Source organism: Sorex araneus, chromosome 10 (genome assembly GCF_027595985.1).
Source record: "Sorex araneus isolate mSorAra2 chromosome 10, mSorAra2.pri, whole genome shotgun sequence".
In the NCBI taxonomy this organism is placed as follows: Eukaryota; Metazoa; Chordata; class Mammalia; order Eulipotyphla; family Soricidae; genus Sorex; species Sorex araneus.
This window is the reverse complement of record NC_073311.1, coordinates 34706230-34730874: the sequence shown is the minus strand read 5'-3', so window position 1 is coordinate 34730874 and position 24645 is coordinate 34706230. Positions and strand designations below refer to the sequence as shown.

General features: G+C 35.6%; 1 protein-coding gene across 1 annotated transcript in view; it reads left to right on the top strand.

Moving 5' to 3' along the window:
• The window catches only part of EEA1 (early endosome antigen 1), a 124526-nt gene that overhangs the window by 30702 nt on the left and 69179 nt on the right, over positions 1 to 24645 (top strand). The window contains exons 3-9 of the mRNA XM_055118289.1: positions 3439 to 3554; positions 12155 to 12209; positions 12335 to 12400; positions 15239 to 15278; positions 19871 to 19984; positions 21337 to 21458; positions 23620 to 23775. Of these exons, the coding sequence (XP_054974264.1) occupies positions 3439 to 3554; positions 12155 to 12209; positions 12335 to 12400; positions 15239 to 15278; positions 19871 to 19984; positions 21337 to 21458; positions 23620 to 23775 (669 nt within the window). The remainder of the gene's footprint in view (positions 1 to 3438; positions 3555 to 12154; positions 12210 to 12334; positions 12401 to 15238; positions 15279 to 19870; positions 19985 to 21336; positions 21459 to 23619; positions 23776 to 24645) is intronic.

The window sequence follows — 24645 nt, the reverse complement described above, 5'->3', positions numbered from 1 at the left end:
ATGGGACATCTTTTGGGCACTCAGTCTGAACTTTTTATTTTTTATTTTTGGCTTTTTGGGTCACACCCGGTGATGCTCAGGAGTTACTCCTGGCTCATGCACTCAGGAATTACTCCTGGTGGTGCTCAGGGGACCATATGGGATGCTGGGAATTGAACCTGGGTCGGCCGCGTGCAAGGCAAATGCCCTACCCGCTGTGCTATTGCTCCAGCCCCTCAGTCTGAACTTTGTAAATTAATGTATTTTGATTAAGATTTTACAGATTATAATTGGTTTACAACACTTTATCTTTTTTTTTTTTTCTTTTTGGGTCACACCCGGCGATGCACAGGGGTTACTCCTGGTTCTACACTCAGGAATTACTCCTGGTGGTGCTCAGGGGACCATGTGCGATGCTGGGATTCGAACTCGGGTCGGCTGTGTGCAAGGCAAATGCCCTACCTGCTGTGCTATTGCTCCAGCCCCGGTTTACAACACTTTATAAATTTTTGGAGCACAGCTTCATACTTCTATATGTGTCTAAGTCTTATCACATTATTGTCTTTCCCATTGCATTTATTTTAAATGACTGATACACCTTTAGTAAACTTTTCTGTTAACACACATTTTTACCGATAGAAGGCTAGCATTATTAGAAGTAGCATGCAAATCATTTTTATAAATGACTGATGAAAGTCAAAAGTGAGTCTAGAACTATAGGATATGGGTACAGGAATTAAACGAGCTAAGCAGAATTAATGGAGTAGAAGACACTTATTAAGAGATATTTATGCCTCTGAGACATTAAGCAGAGGTTTAATATCTATTTAACATGGTAAGGAAATATATGTTTGTTTTAAAGAGGTTTTTTTTTTCTGAAATGTCACCAAATTGAAATTTTATTTAAGCATACTAAGTGTAATCACATGGAAAATTCAGTTTGGTCAACTATCTCTGTTCAATTTATAAAAGTTTTAAGGGTGAATCAGTTATTTCTGGGTAATTAACCTAGAAGCTTTAAAAAGGTATGACAATACCTTCATAATGTAATCATTAGCTTTCTGACATCTTTTACATCTAAATCCAAAACTTGAAAGTAGAGACAATTGTCAAAATTCCCACACTGTGAAGATTAACAGTATAATTAGGATGTGGACCCTCTGAGGAGCACTATAATTTATTTATTCTTTATTTATTAAATAAATAAGTAAACAATTTATTCTAGTTTTTACTTATTAAATAAACAAAATATAATTTATTTATTAAATAAATATTCTAGTTATTATTTATTAAATAAACAAATAATTTATTCTAGTTATTAGCAGAATTTGATACACAGAAAATAAACAAGCTGAGTATTATAGAGGTTTATGTGCTATTGTACTAATGTTATGTTAATAGAGTATGCTACGAAAGTTGCAGGCCATAAGTTATAGGGATACCAAATAAGCATTGTGGATAGCCATTGTGAAACATGATTATGGAGACAATAAAGAGTTTTGAAAAAAGAGAACTTAATGTTAGCTAGAATAATATACAGACTGGGGGCATTAATTTAGGCAGAAGGGAACCAACTGTTTTTGGAGCCTAATGACATTATTCTGCACATCCTTAGTACTGAGATATTTGCACATTTTAAGAATGTCAGAGAAGAACATTGTATTCACTCGTCTGCTGCCTTCATTCTAATTCTATGATTAGAACTCAGCTCTGTTCCCCATATGGAGTGCCACTATATTTCTTATCCTTTCCTGCACTTTGTTCAATACTATTCTATTTACTTAAGTCTTTTTTTAAAAAAATCTCTGGCAAGCAAATTTCTACTCATTCTTTAGTACTTAATTCCATTATGTTATAGATTTGTATCCAAATATATGTGTATATGTGCATGCATATGTATAATATGTATGTGTGCATTTTGTTTATAGCATTAACTGATGCTGTTGCAGAGTTAGGTACTCCTCAATTCTTGTAGATTTTTTTTAAATACTTGTATTCAAGGTTTGTTTTGTCTGGTAATATTTGTCTACATTTTGGTATCGATACTTAGTGAGCCTTGATTCTGCCACATAATTTATATAGTGGGAATATAGTATTTGTATAGTATCCAGTGAAGGAGCTTTTAAAATTTTGTTTTTGTATGTTCAGAGTACTTAACTCTGAATGTACAAGACCATGGGTTTATTTAAGCTGGAGAGATAGTACAGCAGGTAGAACGCTTGCCTTGCATGAAGTTGACCTTGGTTCGCTCCCCGGCACCACATATAGCCTCCTAAACGTTCAGGAGTGATCCCTGAGTACTAGCCAGGAGTAAGCCTTGAGCAGCACTGAGTGTGCTCCCCTCACCCCTCCCCCAAAAAAGAAAAGAAAAACAAAACAAGGTTATGGATTTGACCCAGGACCACATGGTTATGAATGGAGACTGTGGATATGACTTTGCTAGTGCTCAACGACTACATGCATGTGTGAGATCTGTCCGTAACGGCCCTTGTTAAGAAAACAACACTGTATGCAAATGCATGTGAATAAGAGATTCCGTGGTGTCTTAAAGGAAACATAGGGATTTTAGTATTGTTGAAGCATATATACAGAGAAGTGTCTAGAGAACAGGCCTTTATGCCATATATACAAACACTGGAATTATTTGTTTTTAATACTTGACTAGAGTGTACATTCATCTTATTTTTTTTGTGGTGTTAATCTTAGGTAAGGAAATTTATAGCTGCTGTGATCATGAGTTATTTAATATATTGCCTTTTTGGTCCTCAGAATATGTTCTTAATCTTTTGTTAATTCAATGAAGTAGATTGAAATAGATATTATCTTAATAATTACTAGAGATAATCCAGAGAGAGAAAGGCTTCTCTCTTCTCAACTAGTCTTCTAGATTAAAATAATTTCTCAGATAAGAATTTTGTTCTTTTGCCATTAATTTATTTAACCTAAAAGATGGTTGTAAAGCTTGTTATAGTTAATAAACTTCTTCTATTAGCAGTGCTCAGGACTTACTCCTGATTCCATATCAGGGGTCACTCATGTTGGTGCTTAGGGGACCAAATACAGTGTGTATACCAAGGATGCAAGGCAACCCTACCTCTGGCCTCACCTATATTTTATTAACCTTTACTATAATAGACATAATACCAGCGTTTAGATATATTTTTTTATTTTTGGTTTTTGGGTCACACCTAGCAGTCCCCAGAAATTATTCTTGGTTCTATGCTTAGGAGTGACCCTCTCCCTGATCATATGTGATGCTGGAGATTTGAAGTAGGCTCAGTGGGATATAAGGAAAGTATCTTTATCCCTGTAGTGTCTTTCTGGCCCCAGAATTTAGAGTTAACACCATAAATTATAACTTAGTTAATGGTACCATTAGTGTCAATAAGATCTTGGATTTTACTTCAAAATATACTGTTACTTTGCATTCTGAAACCTTGATTTTGCCTCTGTCTGCAGGGCTTCATATGTCCTCAGTGTATGAAATCTCATGGATCAGCTGATGAACTTTTCAAACACTATCAGGCAGCTCATGATGATGGTCATGGAGGAGAGGCTAATCTTGCTCCGAAACGGTAGAGTATAATTCTTTTGCAGTGTATAGTGTTACAAACATATGTTGTATTATTTAATGATGAAGAATTCATTTGTAAAATTTGTAGTGTTTTTGTAGTATTTAATTTAAATATTTCTCTTTTTTTTTACATTGTAAAAATGATTATTTTTGCTAGAAATTATTACCACTTTCTGGTGGAGTAATGTTTTTGTTTATATTTATGTAATGTTTATGTTTTTAATGAAACTTATGTTATCGAAGGAGGTTAAAACATGTAGCAGATTCTACTTAATTCATGCTTTATTTGGGAATTTGTTAATAAATTTTTAGAACTATAAATTTAGCCATAATTGAAATTTGGTAATCATTAAAAAATAATCCTGACCACCAGTGTAAACACACATGCACATTTTTTTTTTTCTTTTTGGGACACACCTGGCGATGCACAGAGGTTACTCCTGGCTCTGCACTCAGGAGTTACTCCTGGCGGTGCTCAGGGGACCATATGGGATGCTGGGATTTGAACCGGGGTTGGCCGCGTGCAAGGCAAACACCCTACCCGCTGTGCTATCGCTCCAGCCCCACACATGCACATTTTACTCCTTTGCAATTTTGCCTGACCATTTTAAGAATTAAATGATAATTACTCAGAATAATATTCAACAATATAACTGCTTATTTTCTGCCATTGATCATATTTAAAATAAATTATATCCTTACTAAGGAAGAAAGCTTGATTCCATTTTATGTATAAACTTTTTTTCATGTTTGTTTTTTGTTTTCTTTAAGCCACACCCAGGGTTTCTGGTGCCATACTCAGTGGACCATGGGTTATGTGGTGCTAAGATTGAACCCAGGGCCTTATGCATGTAAACATGTGCTCTGCTGCTTGAATCACATCCCTGACCCTTTCATTCTTTTCTTAGAGAAAAAAGCTCTTGTTGGCTGGTTAATGTGTAGTAAGTGAAACAACACCAAATACAGGAAAATCTGACCACATAACTTTGGTTGATAATATAGAAGTGTAAAATAAGGATATTTTAATATCGTAAAATATATGAGAGTGGCCAGAGGATTAGTACAGGGACTAAGGTACTTGCTTTTTATGCAGGTGACCCCAGTTTGTTCCCTGGTACCAATTGGTCCCTTGTGCATCACCAGGCACAGCTTTGGAGACCCTTAAGCACTGCTGGGGTAGCCTGGGTATTCCCAGGCACTTCAGAAACTGAACAACATAGTTCCCTCACAGTAAAAGGTTCACATCAAATGGCTCACATACAAAGGTGTATTGAGAATGCTGGGAGTGGCCCTGGACCTCCTGAGCATCATGTGGGAGGACAACCCTCTCCCTCAGATACATATATGCATATATATGTATTCATACATATAAATATAACATACATATATTCAGATATATGTATTCATATATATAATATAAGGAAGTCAGTGCTTTTGGTAAATATATATTTTCTTTTTATATGAATATTAATATTCTTCCATGTTTTTATGTGTGAGTTAATAATTTTGATACTATTGTCAATTTGGAGATAAAATTTATTCTTATTGAGTCACATTATTTTTTATATTTAGTGTTAATTTAGCATCCTTTTTCAGTTATGATTTAGAAAATGTTCAATATATGAACTCTTCTTAAATTTTTTTTTTATTGAATCACCATGATAATGATTGAGTTTCAGTCATAAGTGATTGAACACCCATGTCTCCATCAGTGTGCATTTTCCACCACCAATGTTCCCAGTATCCCTCCTGCCACTCCCACCCCATCCCACCCCCTGCTTCTCTGGCAGGCACCTTCCTTCTTACTCTCTCTCTACCTTTGGGCACTATGGTTTGCAATACAGATACTGAGGGGCCATCATGTTTGGTCCTTTGTCGACTTTCAGCGAACATCTCTTATCCCTAGCAATCCCTCCAACCATCATTGACTTTGTGGGCTCCTCTCCATTTCAGCACATGAGGCATTCTTCCAAACATAGGGCGATACTCCTGGCCCTTGTCTCTACTGTCCTAAGGTGTTAGTCTCATATTGTGTTATTTTATATCCCACATATGAGTGTAGTCATTCTTTGTCGCTTTCTGACTCATTTCACTTAGCATGGTACTCTCCATGTTCATTCAGTTAAAAGCAAATTTCATGACTTCATCTTTTCTAAAATCTGCATAGTATTCCATTGTGTAGGTGTACCAACGTTTCTCTAACCAGTCATCTGTTCTCAACCAGGCACTTAGGTTGTTTCCAGATTCTGGCTATTGTGAATGGTGCTGCAATAAATATACAAGTGCAGATGTTATTTCTACTGTGCTTTTTTGCTTCCTGGGATATATTCCCAGAAGTGGTATTGCTGGGTCAGACGGGAGCTCAATTTCTAGTTTTTGGAGGAATGTCCATATTGTTTTCCAAAAGAGTCTGGACCAGTTGTCATTCCCACCAACAATGAGTGAGAGTTCCTTTCTCCCTGCATCAGTGCCAGCACTGGTTGTTCTTGTTCTTTTTGATGTGTGCCAGTTTCTGTGGTGTAAGATGATACTCATTGTTTTGATTTGCATCTCCCTGACAATTTGCCATGTAGAGCATTCTTTCATGTGCCTTTTGACCATTTGTATTTCTTTTTTGAGGAAGTTCTGTTCATATCTTCTCCCCACTTGTTGTTGATGGGATTGGAAGTTTTTTCTTGTAAAATACCTCCAGTGTCTTATATATCCTGAATATTAAGCTCTTATCTGATGGATATTTGGTAAATAATGTTTCCCATTCCATGAGCTCTCTCTGTATTTTGGTCACTGTTTCTTTTGAGGTACAGAAGCTTTTTGAGTTTAATGTAGTCCTATTTGTTTCTATTTGTTTCTATTTGTTTGAGCAGTGATACTTCATCATTGAAGATGCTTTTAGCTTAAATATCATGGAGGATTCTGCATACAGTACATTTTCCTCCATGTACCTTATGGATTCAGGTCTGATACTGAGGTATTTAATCCGTTTTGATCTGACTTTTGTGCTTGGATTTAGAGGTCTAAATTAATTTTTGCATATAGCTGTCCATTTTCCCCAGAACCACTTGTTGAAGAGGCTTTCCTTGCTCCACTTCACATTTCTTGCTCCTTTATCAAAGATAAAGTGATCATATACTTGAGAGTCTGTGTCAGAATATTCAACTCGGCTCCATTGGTCTGCTGGTTTGTTTGTATTTCAGTACCATACTGTTTTCATTACTGTTCCTTGTAGATAAGGTGATATCACCCATGTTCTTTTTCCCAAGGATTGCTTTAGCTATTTATGGGGGGTTATTGCTCAATCTGAATTTCAGGACTGTTTTGTCTATTTTGTTGAAAAATGTCATGGGTATCATTATAGGGACCACATTGAATCTGTATGAGAATATTACCATATTGACAATGTTAATCCTCCCTGTCCATGAGCAGGGGATGTGTCTCCATTTCCTACTGTCCTCTTTTGTTTCTTGAAGTAGTGTTTTTTAGTTTTCTTTATATAGATTCTTCACCTTGCTTTTGCTTCTTGAACCTTCCATTCAGTATTTAGTTTGGCCTACCATTCTCCTGAAATTGCTTCTTTGAAGCCAAGTTATCAGGACTTTTTATATTGCTTTTTACCTAATTTTATTATAACAATCTATGCAAACTTAATGGTTTAAAGGCATCACAATTTTTAACTTCTCCAGTTCCTTGGGTTGATAAGATGGCTCTTTTGTATTGTGTTGTAGACAGGATTGCTAGAAAGACCAGAAGATTTGATCCATTCGCACACTCATGACTGGGAGGTGTTGGATGTTTGCTAGGAGCACAGCTGAGGGTTTATGTGAAGAGCTTCAGAGTTTTCCTTCATTCTGTGTTTTCTGTGTTGCCTTTTAGACTTATTTATAGTCCAGTAGTTGGAGTCTAAGAACATTCTAACAGGAAAGAGCGTAAGTTACTAGCCTCCTAAATCTGGATTTAAATGTTAGTACACCATTTCCGCCACATATGTTGTTCAGATTAACCACAGGATTACTCACAAATCTGAGGGCCATCTCAGATTTCAGAGGCCAAGAAGTTCTATTCCAGTGGAAGAGTGGCTTTTTTGCTTGTGAGAAGAAAGAACTTGATGACAGCCATATTTGCATCTCTTGAAAATATGGCACACTGGGGCTGGAGCAATAGCACAGCGGGTAGGCTTACCCAGGTTCGATTCCCAGCATCCCATATGGTCCCCTGAGCACCGCCAGGAGTAATTCCTGAGTGTATGAGCCAGAAGTAACCCCTGTGCATCACTGGGTGTGACCCAAAAAGCAAATAAATAAATAAATAAATAAATAAATATGCAGTGGTGGCTTTCTTTCCTTCTATTCTTTTGAGATGGTATTATCTTTCTTGATTTTTGTTTTGGTGGGAGTGGGTCCAGCTGGGTCACACCCAGCAGTGCTCAGGACTTATGCCTGACTCTGATTCAACCATGGTTGGCCATATGCAAGGCAAGCACTTGAATCTCTCAGCTATCTCTCTGGGTCCTCTTTCTTCATTTAAAAAAATATTCTTGCTATATAATTTACTTGAGATAATTTCCTCATTCAGCTTTGTCCTAAAATACCTCTAATTCTATAATTACCTTCCAAATTGTTTACTCGCATCTTCTCTTAGATGTTCAAAAGGTTCATATGACCATTGACACTTAAAAACAGTGTTCATTATATTTTCTTCTAGACTAGATCCCTGTCTACTATTGTCTGTTGAATGAATACATTATATTATAACCCAGTTCTTATATCTAGAAAATTAGATATACTCATTTTTGCAAACATGCCCCAGCTCCTCATTTGATCTATTTCAGTGCTTAAATTCTGTCTCCTTGATTGCTGTCATAAGCATTTCCATTTTCATGGTTATATTTTAGGTTTCATCATCTCAGTCAGAAATATTTTTTAGTATTTGTTTTTGGCTCTCTTTTAGTCTACACCTTTACTACTGCCATAGTAATTTTTTTGTTTTGTTTTGTTTTTTTTGCTTTTTGGGTCACACCCGGCGATGCACAGGGGTCACTCCTGGCTCTGCACTCAGGAATTACCCCTGGCAGTGCTCAGGGGACCATATGGGATGCTGGGAATTGAACCCAGGTCGACCTCGTGTAAGGCAAACGCCCTACCCACTGTGCTATTGCTCCAGCCCCCATAGTAATTTTTTTCCAAATGCAAAATTGTTTGATGTTCTAAACTGTTCATGAATTTTTCAATTCTTGTAGAATAATTGTATACTTTTCCACATTTACTTCTTAACTAAATCTGCTCTTCCCATTTTCCTATATCCCTCATTTTTTTTGCAATTATATCTATGCTAGATAGAACACTGTAGCACACTTTGCTGGATGGGCAGGATACACCCTTAAGATCACAGTCTCATTAGACTTGAGTGGATTTGGAAAGCTCTATATTTCAAAGTTCTCTATCAATTTACAGTTTATTCTGTCAATATTCATCACATATTTGAAATCATGTGATTGTAGTTTTGGGTGACCAGATTTTATTTTCATTATTTTATAATGGTGTTTATGTTTTTGTAACACAATGTATCTTCACTATCACCGGTGTGTCATAACTGTCCATTTCTATCCTTAAGTCATTTCTAATCTACCTAATTTCCCCTGTTCTCCTTCTTCTGTCTTAATAGTCTTGGTTCTATTGTCAGAGTCCAAAAGTTTGTTTTCATTGCTTGTTTTCCAGTCTCTTTCATTTTTCTCTTTATCACATATAAGTGACACCTTCCAGCATTTGTTCTTCTATGTTATTTCACTTAGTGTAGCACCCTCTAAATCATGTAAGTTGTAGCAGAAGTAGGATTTTATCTTTTTTATAACTAAATAGTATTCCATTGTGTATATATGCCACATTTCCTTCATCCATTTACCTGTCATTGGAATCTGAATTTTTTTCCAGGCCTTAGCTATTATAAATAGCACTGCTATAAAGGCATGTTTGTGTATGCCTTTAAAAATTAATATTTTTGTATTTTGTCATTGTGTCTTTGGTTTGTGGGTCCTTAGTTTCTTTTTCTTGCTTGTTTACTTTGGCTATGACTCCAGGATCTGATTTTTAAAATGTATGTAGAGATACATACAAAATACCAAGTTCAAATGGTTTAAATAGTCATTTGGTGAAATAGTGATTTGGTTGGTTGACTTCTTGCCAATATACCTTTTCCCCAGCCTCTGACTTTTCATCACCATTATTTTTTGTGTACATCAGGAAATAATCTATGTCTATATAGGCATATGCTTGTATCTATATATATAAGAAAATATATCTGCAGTTACATAAAAGAGAGGATATTATTTCACTTCCTTTATTCCTTTATCTTATGGATTATTTTGTATCAGTGAAGTTGAAGTGATTTTTTAAAAACAGTTGTATTAAATTTTATCATTCTACTGTGAGCATTTGGGATATTTTGAGTGATGTTATGGCATATGTCCTTGTGGATACATTATTCCCACATGTTTGAGGACATCTAAAGTAAATTTCTGTAAGCGAAATATTTTTGACAATTTCTCCTTAAAATTTTTATGTCGAATCATCATTTGTAGATGCCCTATATTGTTTTTGTATATTATACACTTCAAACGATTTTCTCTTAGAGGCAGATTATCATAAATTTGTTGATGTGGCACTTTTAAAAGAAATTTGAGCAGCACAATTGCCTCAGAATTTGAATTGAAATGATCTTTATCTTCTTTTTAAAAAAATATAAAATAAAAAACCTTTCAGGTTGTTTTCAGAGATGAAAGACTTTGTCTCATAGTTTTTATCTCTACTGTGAAATTCCCTTTTAGATTAGCTACTGTCTTTACATCTGTTTTTTTTTTTCTTCTCCCAGCTTATTGAGAAGTAACTTGTGACTGTGCATGTGTGCGTACACACATACACAGACATATATATATATATACACACACACACATATATATGTGTATATATATATATACACACACACACATTTTATGTACATACATATGTGTTTTTGTACCACATCCAGCTGTACTCAGGTCTTACTTCTGGTCACTGATCAGGAATCATTTCTGGTGGTACTTGGGGGAACATATATAGTGCTGGGAATTGAACTGGATTTTTTTTTTTGGCTGCATGTAAAGCAAATGCCTAAATCACTGTGCTATCTCTCCAGCCCTAGACTATTATTTGAAGGCACATGGCATTTTAGTTTGATCTTACATATATTAAGAAATGACTTTTATAATGATCTTTATAGTAGGTTTAACTGATTGTCGTTTCTTTGAATACAGTGGTACTAAGAAATTTTTGGATTTTTCTTAATGTTTTTTTATTTCTCTCATAGAATGAAAGGTTAATTACTCTTAATTACACATTTCCTCCATTAGACTGATGAATTATAGTATAGCATAAATGACAATGTCTGTTGAATAATGAGTGCATTCTTTACACATGGCTAGCTAGAATAGATGGGGTCCTTTTCTCTTTTCTACATTTCTCTTTATGGGCAATTCTGTTTGTACTTCAATCTGACATTCCGGTGAAACTGAAACTGGCTCTGCTTTTTTTCTCTACCTCCACCCACATTCTTGAGGCTCAGTCTTTACCAGAATTTCCCATTTTTTTGTTTTAACATGGTGATAATCTTTTGCTGGTACAGAGTTTTTCATCCTCTTCATTAAACTAATCATGTTCTCCTATTCCCTGTATAATAGGATCAGTGAGTATTCTTGTTTACTAATTTCAGTTTTGTCTTCTGCCCTGGCAGCCTTGGTGGTGGCATTGAGCAAGAGTCCTCTTTTCTGCTGTGTTCAGTTCACTAGGGAAAGATAAACTCCTGTTATCTAGAAGAATAGCCCTAAATGTGTTTGCTCAAGTAATCTCTCTTTGACTTTAGGGCCTGAAGGGATCTGGTCATCATTCTTTGTCAGGCTCACTCCTAGATGAGGGTACCAGTTCTGTGAGAAAATTCTGACAGGAAATAATGTTTGCGAATAGAGGAACAGATAGAATCCAGTAGTGTTGTAGCAAAGTGAATGAGGAGAGTGATAAGTTGGGGAGTAATTATATATTTTCTAGTCTTTATTAATAAGTTCAAATTTTTATGTTATATTGGAAAGTTAATTGGAGATATTTTCCTCTTTGCTTAAGTACTTCATTATTATTATATGTCTATCATAAAGCATTTTTCCACTATAAATGATAAGATTTATGAACAAATTACAAATAAATTTATAAGTTAATAGCTACCGAGACTATCTCGCCTGCACGGCAGAGCCTGGTAAGCTCCCTGTGGCATGCTCGATATGCCAAAAACAATAACAATAACAGGCCTCATTCTCCTGATCCTGAAAGAGCCTCCAATTGTTGGGAAAGATGAGTAAGGAGAAGCTACTAAAATCTCAGGGTTGGGACGAATGGAGACGTTAATGGTGCTCGCTCGAGTAAATCGAAGAATAACGGGATGACAGTGACAGTGATACAGTGATAGCTATCTTTAGAAGAAAACTGGAATATTAATATGTAGTCACTAGCAAAGATTTGTTAAGAACAAGTTGCTAATTAAAAAGCATTAGTTTATTAATTTCTCTTTTTCTCCGTATATATTTAGAGATGATATAACTCTACTCAGACAAGAAGTTCAAGACCTACAGGCTTCTCTTAAGGTAAGAAATAAAAACAGGTTAATTTTTATTTATTTGTTTATTTATTTACTTACATGTTAATTTTTAGTGTTTTAGATGACAAATCTTTCAAAAGTTACCGATTCAAAAAATTTTTTTCCTCTTAGGAAGAAAAATGGTACTCAGAAGAATTAAAGAAAGAATTAGAAAAGCTTCAAGGACTACAGCAGCAAGTAATTGCTTTTAAATACTTGAAGTATTTTATTATTCTTCATCATATTAAAAATCAGTTATAATTTTTAAAAATTTAATGTGTTCTGGAAATTTTTTCCTTTCTTTAAACACCATGGTTTACAAAGTTGTTCATAATACAGTTCTTAAAGTCATTATGTATTCCAGCACTAATCCCACTGCCAGGGATTAGTGTTGGAATATTGAATGTGGACCTTCCCTCCATATTTTCCCATTCACCCTCTAAGCCTACACCCTTAGCAGGCACAAAATAATTCATTTTATATTGCTTGTTACAACTAAATGGCTAATGAATCATCAAAAAATACTTTAGTAAGAGAAAATATGTAAAAATACCTATATCTGAACATACAGTCATTAAATCTCTCTCTGGGGGTTTACTAAGCTGTTGATTGTTAGTTGAGCTTTCTATGTTATTGCTTATTGAGCATAGTTGACTTCTGTGTTACTAACCCATCTGATCTGGTGTGCTCCTAACTGGGATGTCAGTATTTATAGAATTTGGAGATGTCCAGAAACTCTAGGATATACAACAGAGCAATGCATTTACATAGTGTTGGTTATGGGATGTTGGTGTGGCTTCCAGGGTTTCTGGAAGTACACGATGGGGGAGGCTGCCCATTCCCATTCCAAGAAGAACCCAGAATTCTGAAAACCCTTCTACCTGGAATTTTTGGTAGTTTGACATTGCTGCAGAGATTACTTGTGAAATAGTAGAGTTTGTCTGTTGGCGTGATGGCAGCTGTTGTGAGTGTGTGTGGGTGCTTCTGTAGAGTAGGGACTTGGCCTGCCTTCCTCCTAAAGGTGTCCCAGAATTTTCAGTTGGAAGACCTGTGTACCCATGAATTTTTGTGGTTTGGCTTTTATCCCTTCTGAGATTTAATCATGACTTAATTTAAGTTGGGTCGGTGAAAAAGCTTACATAGTAGCAGTTCTGATTATAATTTTTTTATCAGGTAGTCTGATATTACTTCCTAATTTTTTTCTTTTGGTATTTAATAGCCTAAAGTTTATATTCCTTGTAGTTCTAATGTGTGAAAACAAATTTATAGAAAGCTAAAATGTAACTTTTTACATGTGCTTTGCTAAGAATTTTCTGTGTGGGGCTGGAGAGATAGTACGGAGGATTAAGGTGCTTACTTTGCATGCATGTAGCCTGGGCTCCATCTCTGGCACCACACAGTGCACTTTCATCAGTGATTGTGCCTAGAGGCACAGAGCCTCTAGGCGCAATCAAAATATCAAACCAAACCAAAAACAAAACAAAAAAGGAACTCCCTATGAATATTTTTAAATACTAGGCTACATTAACTCAATTTCCTGACAGTATACTTAAGTATAAGTTCAGTTAACCTCTTCGAAGTATTTTTGTCTGTGACAAATTGGAAATCTCTAAAATGTTCTGTTGGGAAAAAACTGTTACATGTTCATAGTTTCTATTAGGGGGAAGGTAATGAACATTATTATTATTAATAATAATATTATTAATTAACAGGAGAACTGTTGTATTAATAGTATATTAGGTTTTATAAAATGAAATAAAAGTATTTATGCATAACATACATATCCTGGACATATGCAATATGTGAATAATACATAAAAATATAAAGGAAATTACCATTGTATTAAAAAAGAATTTTTTTGATTAAAATTTGTTTTCTGTTATAGAGTTCTTACCATTTAATGTATATTCTAAATTGTTTTAGCACTATGACTTTATACTGAAATTGTATTGTCTTCTATACTAAAGTTATATAAAGAATCAGAATATTGAATTTTATGAAATTCATTAATAATTTTCATGAGTACATTAGGACTCTCAGTCAGGCCACTTTTGACGTTAGCCAAAAAATGTCATTTGGATTAGAAAGAAAAACAAATATTAGTCATTATTATTTTGAGCTTTTATAATTGAGACTATACTGAAAGAGGCTTTCAATAATCTATAGTACGTATGGTTCATTTATTCTTGTTTTACATAGATGTCATTAGCTGACATGACAGATTCTATTATGCTCTGTACTTGAAAACAGAGAAGACATTAGTATATTTGAAATGATTATTTATAGATAATAGGTCAAATAAATTCTCCAGTGTAAAGTATAAATTGCCTTGGAAAACACTTTTCTTTAAGAGAAAAATGTAATTTGAATATTGATCAGTTTATAATCAGTGTGTCTAAATCCAATGTCTGGAAAGTCAGATATAGTGTGAGATATCTTGTTAAAATCTTTAAGATATTTGTAATTATTTAGAATATAGATATAATGACCAGCTAACTTTTAAATTTGTGAAAAGTAATGTCTGATTTTTTCTCTTGCTTTAAAGATTATTTGAGATCCTATATTTAAAATTTATATCAAATATTTCAGTTATGGTAACTTTTTAAGCTTATGTAAATTTTCAAATACTATAGGATTACATCTTGCCTACTGATACATTTTCTTTAAAATTTGTAGTTGTAATTATTTATTACTAAATAATTTATTACTAAATAATTATAAATATGAAATAATTACAATAAATAAGCCTTATTACTAAATTTATGGAATTTAAGATGATTTTTACTATAAGGCACATAATTTTATAGATAAAATATTCTTAGAAACCAATGAGCTGCAGTTAGATCATTAAACTAGTTTTCCTAATGGTTCCTTAAAGACCTGGAAGAACGTGAGCAGATCACAATTTAATTTTCAGTAAACTATTGCTACTTTCCTGACAGAATGTGGTTGCTAGAGATTTTTGTGAACACCAGCAATTATAACTGTATTGTCTTTTTATTTAATGCATTTTCTCAATGTCTTTTTTTTATTGAGGAGCCAAAACCTGATGGATTGGTGGCTGATTCACCAGCAGGTAACATAATTATAGTATATATCTTTTCTTTTTTTCCCCCTCAAACCGTTTTTCTTTTTTTCTCTTGACACCTGTTGCATGAATTGTATTTTGTGATTATACTTATTGACTCTGTAGCAGTAAAGATAATAGTCATATTCTAGCTTAGAATATTCTGTAACCTGTGCATTTGATGAATTAACCAGCTAGCTCTAATCACAATAGTTTCTTTTTTATTTCATAGTTATAAATAAACTTATACAATGTTATATTAATGTGTTTTTTAAGGAAAGTTATATTTATATCAAAGAATGGTAAACTCTTTGCTTTTGAAATAAAATAATGACTTGAGGTAATTATTTTTTTTAACTGAAAGAATTCTCAATGAGTAGTGAGACTTATATTTTAACATTAGTTGTTGTACTTAATTTTTCTCTAAAAGCTCAATTTTTTTTTTTTGGCTACACCTGGTGGTGCTGGTGGCCCACACTTGATTTAATGCTCAAGGATCTCTTCCAGTGGTGCTTGAGGACCAGGGATTGAACCTGGGGCTCCTACATGTGAAACATGCACTCTAACTTGTGAACTACTTCCTTGTCCCTTACATGTGTCAGAATTAAATATTAAAAGCATTGACTGCATATTGCTATTGATTGTTTTGTTTATAATGTTGATTATTCTCAAACCATTTTATTTTTTATTTTTTATTTTTTTTTATTTTTTATTTTATTTTATTTTTTTTTTTAAATTTATTTATTTTTAATTAGAGAATCACCGTGAGGGTACAGTTACAGATTTATACACTTTTGTGCTTATATTTCCCTCATACAAAGTTCGGGAACCCATCCCTTCACCAGTGCCCATTTTCCACCACCCGTAAACCCAGTGTCCCTCCCACCCTCCCCAATCCCATCTCCCCCCCACCCCACCCTGCCACTGTGGCAAGGCATTCCCTTCTGTTTTCTCTCTCTAATTAGCTGTTGTGGTTTGCAATAAAGGTGTTGAGTGGCCGCTGTGCTCAGTCTCTAGCCCTCATTCAGCCCGCAACTCTCTTCCCCCACATGGCCTTCGACTACAATGTAGTTGGTGATCGCTTCTCTGAGTTGACCTTTCCCCGGAACGTGAGGCCAGCCTCGAAGCCATGGAGTCAACCTCCTGGTACTTATTTCTACAGTTCTTGGGTGTTAGTCTCCCACTCTGTTATTCTATATACCATAGATGAGTGCAATCTTTCTATGTCTGTCTCTCTCTATCTGACTCATTTCACTCAGCATGAAACTTTTCATGCCCATCCACTTAACTACAAAATTCTTGACCTCCTTTTTTCTAACAGCTGCATAGTATTCCATTGTATAGATGTACCAAAGTTTCCTCAACCAGTCATCCGTTCTGGGGCATTCGGGTTTTTTCCAGATTCTGGCTATTGTAAACAGTGCTGCGATGAACATACATGTGCAGATGTTGTTTCGATTGTACTTTTTTGCCTCTCTGGGATATATTCCCAGCAGTGGTATCGCTGGGTCAAATGGGAATTCAATATCTAATTTTTTGAGAGTCGTCCAAATTGTTTTCCAGAAGGGCTGAACCAGTCGGCATTCCCACCAGCAGTGAAGAAGGGTCCCTTTCTCCCCACATCCTCTCCAACAGCGGTTGCTTTTGTTCTTTTGGATGTGTGCTAGTCTCTGTGGTGTGAGGTGGTATCTCAAAGTTGTTTTGATCTGCATCTCTCTGATGATTAGTGATGCAGAGCACTTTTTCATGTGCCTTTTGGCCATTCGTATTTCTTCCTTGGTAAAGTTTCTGTTCATTTCTTCGCCCCATTTTTTGATGGGGTTGGATGTTTTCTTCTTGTAGAGTTCAACCAGTGCTTTATATACCATTGATATCAACCCCTTATCTGATGGGTATTGTGTAAATATCCTTTCCCATTCTGTGGATAGTCTTTGTATTCTGGTCACTGTATCTCTTGCGGTGCAGAAGCTTTTTAGTTTAATGTAGTCCCATTTGTTGATCTCTGTTTTTACTAGATTGCTTAGTTCCGTGTCACCTTTGAAGATACCTTTATCTTCAATATCGTGGAGGGTTTCGCCGACCTTGTCTTCAATGTACCTTATGGTTTGTGGTCTAATGTTGAGGTCTTTAATCCATTTTGATCTGACTTTTGTGCATGGTGTCAGGTCAAGGTCTAAACCCATTTTTTTGCATGTGGTTGTCCAGTTGTGCCAGCACCATTTGTTAAAGAGGCTTTCCTTGCTCCACTTCACATCTCTTGCTCCCTTATCAAAGATTAGATGGTCATACATTTGGGGTTGTGTGTAGGGATATTCCACCCTGTTCCATTGGTCTACGGCTCTGCCTTTGTTCCAGTACCATGCTGTTTTAATTGTTACTGCTTTGTAGTAAAGTTTGAGGTTGGGGATGGTGATGCCTCCCATCATCTTTTTCCCAAGAATTGTTTTAGCTATCCTTGGACGTTTGTTATTCCATATGAATTTTAGGATTGCTTGATCCATTTCTTTGAAGAATGTCATGGGTATATTTATAGGGATCGCATTGAATCTGTATAATGCTTTAGGGAATATTGCCATTTTGACAACATTGATTCTCCCTATCCACGAGCAGGGTATATGTTTCCATTTCCTCATGTCCTCTTTGATTTCATGGAGTAGCGTTATGTAGTTTTCTTTGTAAAGGTCTTTTACTTCCTTGGTTAAGCTGATTCCGAGGTACCTGATTTTCTGGGGCACGATTGTGAATGGGATTGCTTTTTTCATGTCCCTTTCCTCTGCCTCATTGTTTGCATATATGAAGGCCATGGATTTTTGGGTATTGATTTTGTAGCCTGCAACTTTACTGTATAAGTCTATTGTTTCTAAGAGTTTCTTAGTAGAGGTTTTAGGCTTCTCTAGATATAGTATCATGTCGTCTGCAAATAGTGAGAGTTTGATTTCTTCCCTTCCTATCTGGATGCCCTTAATCTCTTTTTCTTGTCTAATAGCTATCGCAAGTACTTCCAGTACTATATTGAAGAGGAGTGGTGAGAGTGGGCATCCTTGTCTTGTGCCTGATCTCAGAGGAAAGGCCCTTAGTTTTTCCCCGTTGAGGATAATGCTTGCCGTAGGCTTGTGATAGATGGCTTCGACTATCTTGAGGAAAGTTCCTCCAAACCCCATTTTGGCGAGGGTTTTCATCATGAAAGGATGTTGGATCTTGTCAAATGCTTTCTCTGCATCTATTGATATGATCATATGGTTTTTATCTTTACTTTTGTTGATATGCTGGATTATGTTGATTGATTTCCGAATGTTAAACCATCCTTGCATCCCTGGGATGAATCCCACTTGGTCGTGATGTATGATCTTTTTGATGAGTTGTTGGATCCTATTTGCTAGTATTTTGTTGAGGATCTTCGCATCGGTGTTCATCAGGGAAATTGGTCTGTAATTTTCTTTCTTAGTGGTGTCTTTGTTTGCTTTTGGTATTAGGGAGATATGTGCTTCATAGAAACTGTTTGGGAGAGTTCCTGTTTTTTCAATTTCCTGGAAAAGTTTGAGGAAAACAGGCAATAGGTCTTCTTTAAATGTTTGGAAGAAATCGCCAGTGAAACCATCTGGGCCTGGGCTTTTGTTTTTGGGGAGGTTTTTGATTACCGTTTCAATTTCCTTAACATTGATGGGTCTATTCAGGTATTCCAGGTCTTCTTTCTTCAGTCTTGGGAGATTGTAGGAATCAAGGAATCCATCCATTTCTTTTAGGTTCTCCTTTTTTGTGGCGTAAAGACTTTCAAAGTAGTCTCTAATGATCTTTTGAATCTCACTGGTTTCTGTTATGATGTCCCCCTTTTCATTTCTGATTCGATTTATTAGAGTTTTCTCTCTTTCTTTCTTTGTGAGACTTGCTAGCGGTTTATCAATCTTATTTATTTTCTCAAAGAACCAACTCTTTGTTTCATTGATCTTTCGGATTGTTTTTTTGGTTTCGATGTCATTAATTTCTGCTCTAATTTTTATTATTTCTTTCCTTCGGTCTGGTTTGGGGTTCTTTCTCTGGTCCTTTTCTAGGGTCTTGAGTCGTGAAGTCAAGCTATCTATGTGGATCCTCTCTTCCTTCCTGAGGAATGCTTGGAGAGCTATGAATTTTCCCCTTAACACGGCTTTAGCTGCGTCCCATAGGTTTTGGTAGCTCGTGTCTTCATTCTCATTTGTTTCTAAGTATCTTTTGATTTCTTCCTTGATTTCCTTCTTGACCCACTCATTGTTCAACATGGAATTGTTTAATTTCCAGGTGTTTGATTTGATTTTCCGTATTTGTGGGTGGTTAGCTTCTATCTTCAGCGCATCGTGGTCTGAAAAGATGGTTGATACAATTTCTATTTTTCCGATTCGATTGAGGTATGTTCTGGGGCCCAGTACATGGTCTATTTTTGAAAATGTTCCATGTGCACTGGAAAAGAATGAAAACACATAATTCTTGAAATGTAAAACTACTCAGTTTGTACTTAAATAATAGAACTTATTTGTGAGCAAGACACATGTTTACTGTAGTAATTATAATCTATATAATAATTTAGCATATGTAATAACATTGTACTTGGATAACTAATTTGTTTGTAGAGCTGCAGTCTTTGGAACAGCAATTAGAAGAAGCCCAAACAGAAAATTTTAATATTAAGCAAATGAAAGATTTATTTGAACAGAAAGCAGCTCAACTTGCCACTGAAATTGCAGGTAAATTTAACAAGAATTTTTTTACTTAGTAAATCAATGTCAGGCTGAGGATGTGGTGATTCGACAGTTAAGTTCATGTTTTGCATGAGATCTGGTGTCTATACCTGGCATAGGAAGGGAAAAGATGCAGATAAATCAGTTTTGTTACCTTTTTTGGTCATTCTAGACATATATTTTAGTGTGATAAAGCATTTTATAGAAATGAGTAGTATTTAGGAGATAACAATTTGTGTAAAATTATTTTGTCCACCTTCCTCCATCCTTCAAAAGGCTGATTTTCTTTGTAATATTCTTGAATTCTTAAAAAGGTGACTATTATTTTGGTCTATGTTTAAATGTTAAAAAGTTATATTTTGAAGATGTTAAATGTCATAGATCTAACAGTTGGTGTACCATCAAGTACATTATTGTTTGTTTTTCCTTTCTTGCCCTTTGATGCTGTTGGTGTCATCACTGGGTGACACACACACTTGATGGTAAGGGTTGCACAATTAATTGCTGTGCTTACCAGTGGCTGTACACTTTGTTGTGCTCCTGGGATCACAGATGATGGTGCTGCCAAGATTGCACATGGCATGTGAGATAGTTCTTGAGATTGAACTCACAGCTTCATGCTTGCAAGGCAGGTGCTCTGCTATTGAGCCATCCCTATGCTCCTACAAATGTTATTCTTCATTTTTTACATTAGGTCCACAAACATGTAAGTTATGGACTCTGCCACTGAGTCTAATCCTCAGACACCATTTTTTTTTTTTTTTGCTAGGGAAGGGAGGAGTTGGGGCTACACCTCTCTTGGCTCTATGTTCAGAGGTCACTTCTCGTGTGCTTGGGGGACCATGTGCAGCCTGGTTTGAGCTGGGGTTGGCTACATGGGGTTGTGTGTAGACACAGGGGTTGGCCCCACGTCTACAAATATTATTATTTTTATTTTGAGGTGATGGGTTGTGCCTCACTTAGTGGTGCACAGGGACCATCTCTGGCTCTTCTCCGGGATTATCTCTGGTTGGTGCTCAGATGACCATATGCCTTTCCAAGGGTCTGCCATATGCAAATATAATTAATACCTTAACCTCTACACTATCTCTCTGATGCCTACAAATGTTTTATAAATAGATTTCTTTAAGTAAATATTTTTGTGGTAAATCTGCATTGGGATGCTGTTTAGTAGAATTTGTGTAGACAAAAATAATTTACCATTGTGTGTGATTTTATAATTTCAAGGTATATCTTTATGATTATCTAAAGAATGTGCATTTAAATTAGAATGATGCACTGATATTTACTGAAATATACAGGAATTTATAAGAATGTCCTTTCCTAGAGCTGACTAATACTTTTATAATTATAATTAGATGTAAAGTCAAAATATGATGAAGAAAAGAGTCTACGAGAAGCTGCTGAACAAAAAGTGACACATCTGACAGAAGAATTAAATAAAGAGGCAACTGTAATTCGAGATTTGAAGACTGAACTGGTAATTTAGAAAGCACTTATTGGAGTGTTTCTTAAGAACTTTCTAAATAAAGATTGAAATATGTATAGTGATGAAAAAATTTTTAAGAAATAGCTTGAATAGAAAGAGTGGAGGAAATAAATTTTATTTCCAATTTCTACCATCTCCATATGTATACTCCGTATCTATCCATTTATCTATCTCTCAATCTGTCTATCAACTGTAGTTTTAAAATAAAAATGGAATTTTATGATACATAATTTATTACTTTAGAATTTTGTTGATTCTGTCATAATCTTTTTAGTAATTTACATATTTGCATTTCACATCTTGATTTTTTCTTGTGTGTTAGTTTTATAAATCCCCATGATTTTAAGATAATTTTAATAGGAATTTAGTTTTGGAGGCCAGAGAGAATACAGCCAGTAGAGTACTGGCTGACCTTGGTGTGTTCTCTGGCATCCTTTGTGGATCCCCAAGTTTGCCAGGGGTGATTCCTGAGTGCAGAGCAGAGCGTAACCCCCGAGCATTGCCAGGTTATGATCCTCAAACAAAAAATAACCAAAATTTTTGTTTTTATTTTACTTTTATTTTGGGGGCTGTGGATTGGCCACTCAGAGGCTATTCCTGGCTTTGTTCTAAGGAGCGACTGTGGTGGTGCTCTGGGGACCATATGTAGAGAAGTGGGGATAGAACCATGGTACGTTACATGCAAGGCAACTTACCTGCTGTACGATCTTCATTTCTTTCTATTTCGGGGTGGGGAGAAGGGGGTGCTTTGGGCTACACCCAGTGGTGCTTAGAACTTACTCCTAGCTCTGTGCCCAGACACCACTTCTGGGTGACCTTGGGCCATATTCTGGTGCTTGGGATTGAATATGTGCAAGCCAAGTGCCTTAACCCCTGTATTATCTCTCCAACCTCCCCAAGCTTGCTTGCTGGCCTTCTTTTCTTTTTTTTCTTTAACATCTTTGGTCCCTAGCTGTTGTATCCCAGGCCAGACAGCACACACCTTCTCCTGCCTGGTTCTGGCCATGGTTGCCTGAGCTTCCCCATGGTGTTCTAGCCTTCAAGCTTTCATTTTAAATTGAACAGTTGTATATCAATCCATCATATTATCTTTGTCACTGTAAATATGTTTGTATACATGTACACATCTTTAATACTCTCCCAAGCTTAACAACCTTGGACATACCCTTGATTCCTTTCTGCCCTTTAGCACTCCATAAATATAGGAATTAATGAATCAATGAGTTGATAATACTCAGTCTGCAACAAGCTTTTTCTGTTTGTTTTATTTTTTTATTATTTTTTTGCGTTTTTGAGTCACACCCGGTGATGCACAGGGGTACATCTGCAACTCCTGCCTCTGCACTCAGGAATATCTCTTGGAGGTGCTCAGGGGACCATATGGGACGCTGGGAATTGAACCCGGGGTCGGCCGTGTGCAAGGCAAATTTCCTACCTCCTGTGCTATCACTCCAGCCCAGACTCTTATTTTTACTTGTATCTGATTCATATATATCATTAGTTTCTTAGGTTAGAAACTGGAGGTCTTTACTATTTTTCAAGTGATTTTTTAAATGATGAGTGTGTGGGGTTTTTGAGGGAAAGGAAAGTAAATAAAACACTAGAGGTAATTGTGAATTTTCTGTTTTGCTGTTTAATTTGAATACTTTGAAATATCAGAGTAGAAAGAGAGATTGTTGGTGGGTAGATAGGAAAGTTTTGATCATTGGTGTTCTGTAATTGATATTGAAGGTTATTTTCCTTTTGGTTTCTTTTTTTGCAGAATCACTAGAAACAGGTATTTTCAGGGCTGGAGAGATATTATAGTAGACAAGGTGTTTGCCTTGCGCACACCTAACTGGGTTTTGATTCCTGGTATTGCATCTGATCTCCTGTGCCCTTCCAAGAGTGATCCCTGAGTACAGAGCCAAGGAATAATCTCTGAGTGCTACTGGGTGTGCCTTCACAACAAAAACAAAAACAAACCCCAGTAAAACTAAACCCCCCTCCCCAAAATCTAAACAAAAACAACTGGGTATTTTTAGGCTTTCAGTGTAATTTTAATTTTATTTTTATTCAGTACCAGAGCCTCGTACAGTAGCATATGCTCTGTCACTGAGCTACATTTCCAGCCCTTCAGTGTAAGTTTTAATTAAAATGTGTTGTTTCACAGCTTCAGAGACCAGGTATAGAAGATGTTGCTGTGCTAAAGAAAGAACTGGTTCAAGTTCAGACACTAATGGACAACATGACCTTGGAACGTGAGCGAGAATCTGAAAAACTCAAATATGAGTGCAAAAAGTTACAAGCCAACTATTCTGACTCAGAGGTAATAAGTTTGGTATATTTAAATGTGACTGATCATAACTTGCTTAATGCTTACTGTTGACTGAAGCGAGAATATGAATGATTTTGGAATGACCTATCAATTATTTCTTTTCCTTTCTTTAATTTTTTCTGAGCCATATTTGTAAATAATACACTCTGATAAGATTTTTTTTTGCTTTCGTAAAACTGTTCATTAGAGATTTTTGCATACAATTATTCTTAATGATACATTGTCAAGAAATGATTTTTAAGTTATATTTATTCCAGACTAGTGAGTCGGTAGTAATTTATCTCAGTTTGGTGTAGGGGTAAAAGAACGATTTAAGTTTTTTAATTGCATTACCAATGCTTACTTGGAAAATATCCAGATATAACTTACTTTCAAAGTAGGCTTAATTTTCATTTATCAGTTTTTGAATTTTATGTTGGAAAAATAATTAAAAAATCACCTAATCTAAAATTTTATCTAGGACTCCCCTTCCAGAGATCTCTCAAAAATAATTCAAAATTCTTGTGACATGGCAGGTTGTAAATTTTCTCATATGTTAGCAACTCTTATGTGCTGATAATTTCTTTCCCAGTAATTCACATATAAAGCTTCTAATTCTCCTCAGGAATTACACAGGATAAATTGCACTCTTTCCCACATGAGATATTTGAAGACGTTTAGTCTCAGTGTTTCACATATTCAGTTCCTTCTCTGATATCTACATGACCTCTCTATTCCTCATTTATTATCCCAGCACTTGACAAACTCATGTAATACACACATCTGCTTAAAAATGATAGTCTTTGTCCTTTTTACTGTGGTAAATGTAATAGATAAGTTTTTATGACTGCTCTTACAAGTTTTAAGCTCCTTCTGGGCCTT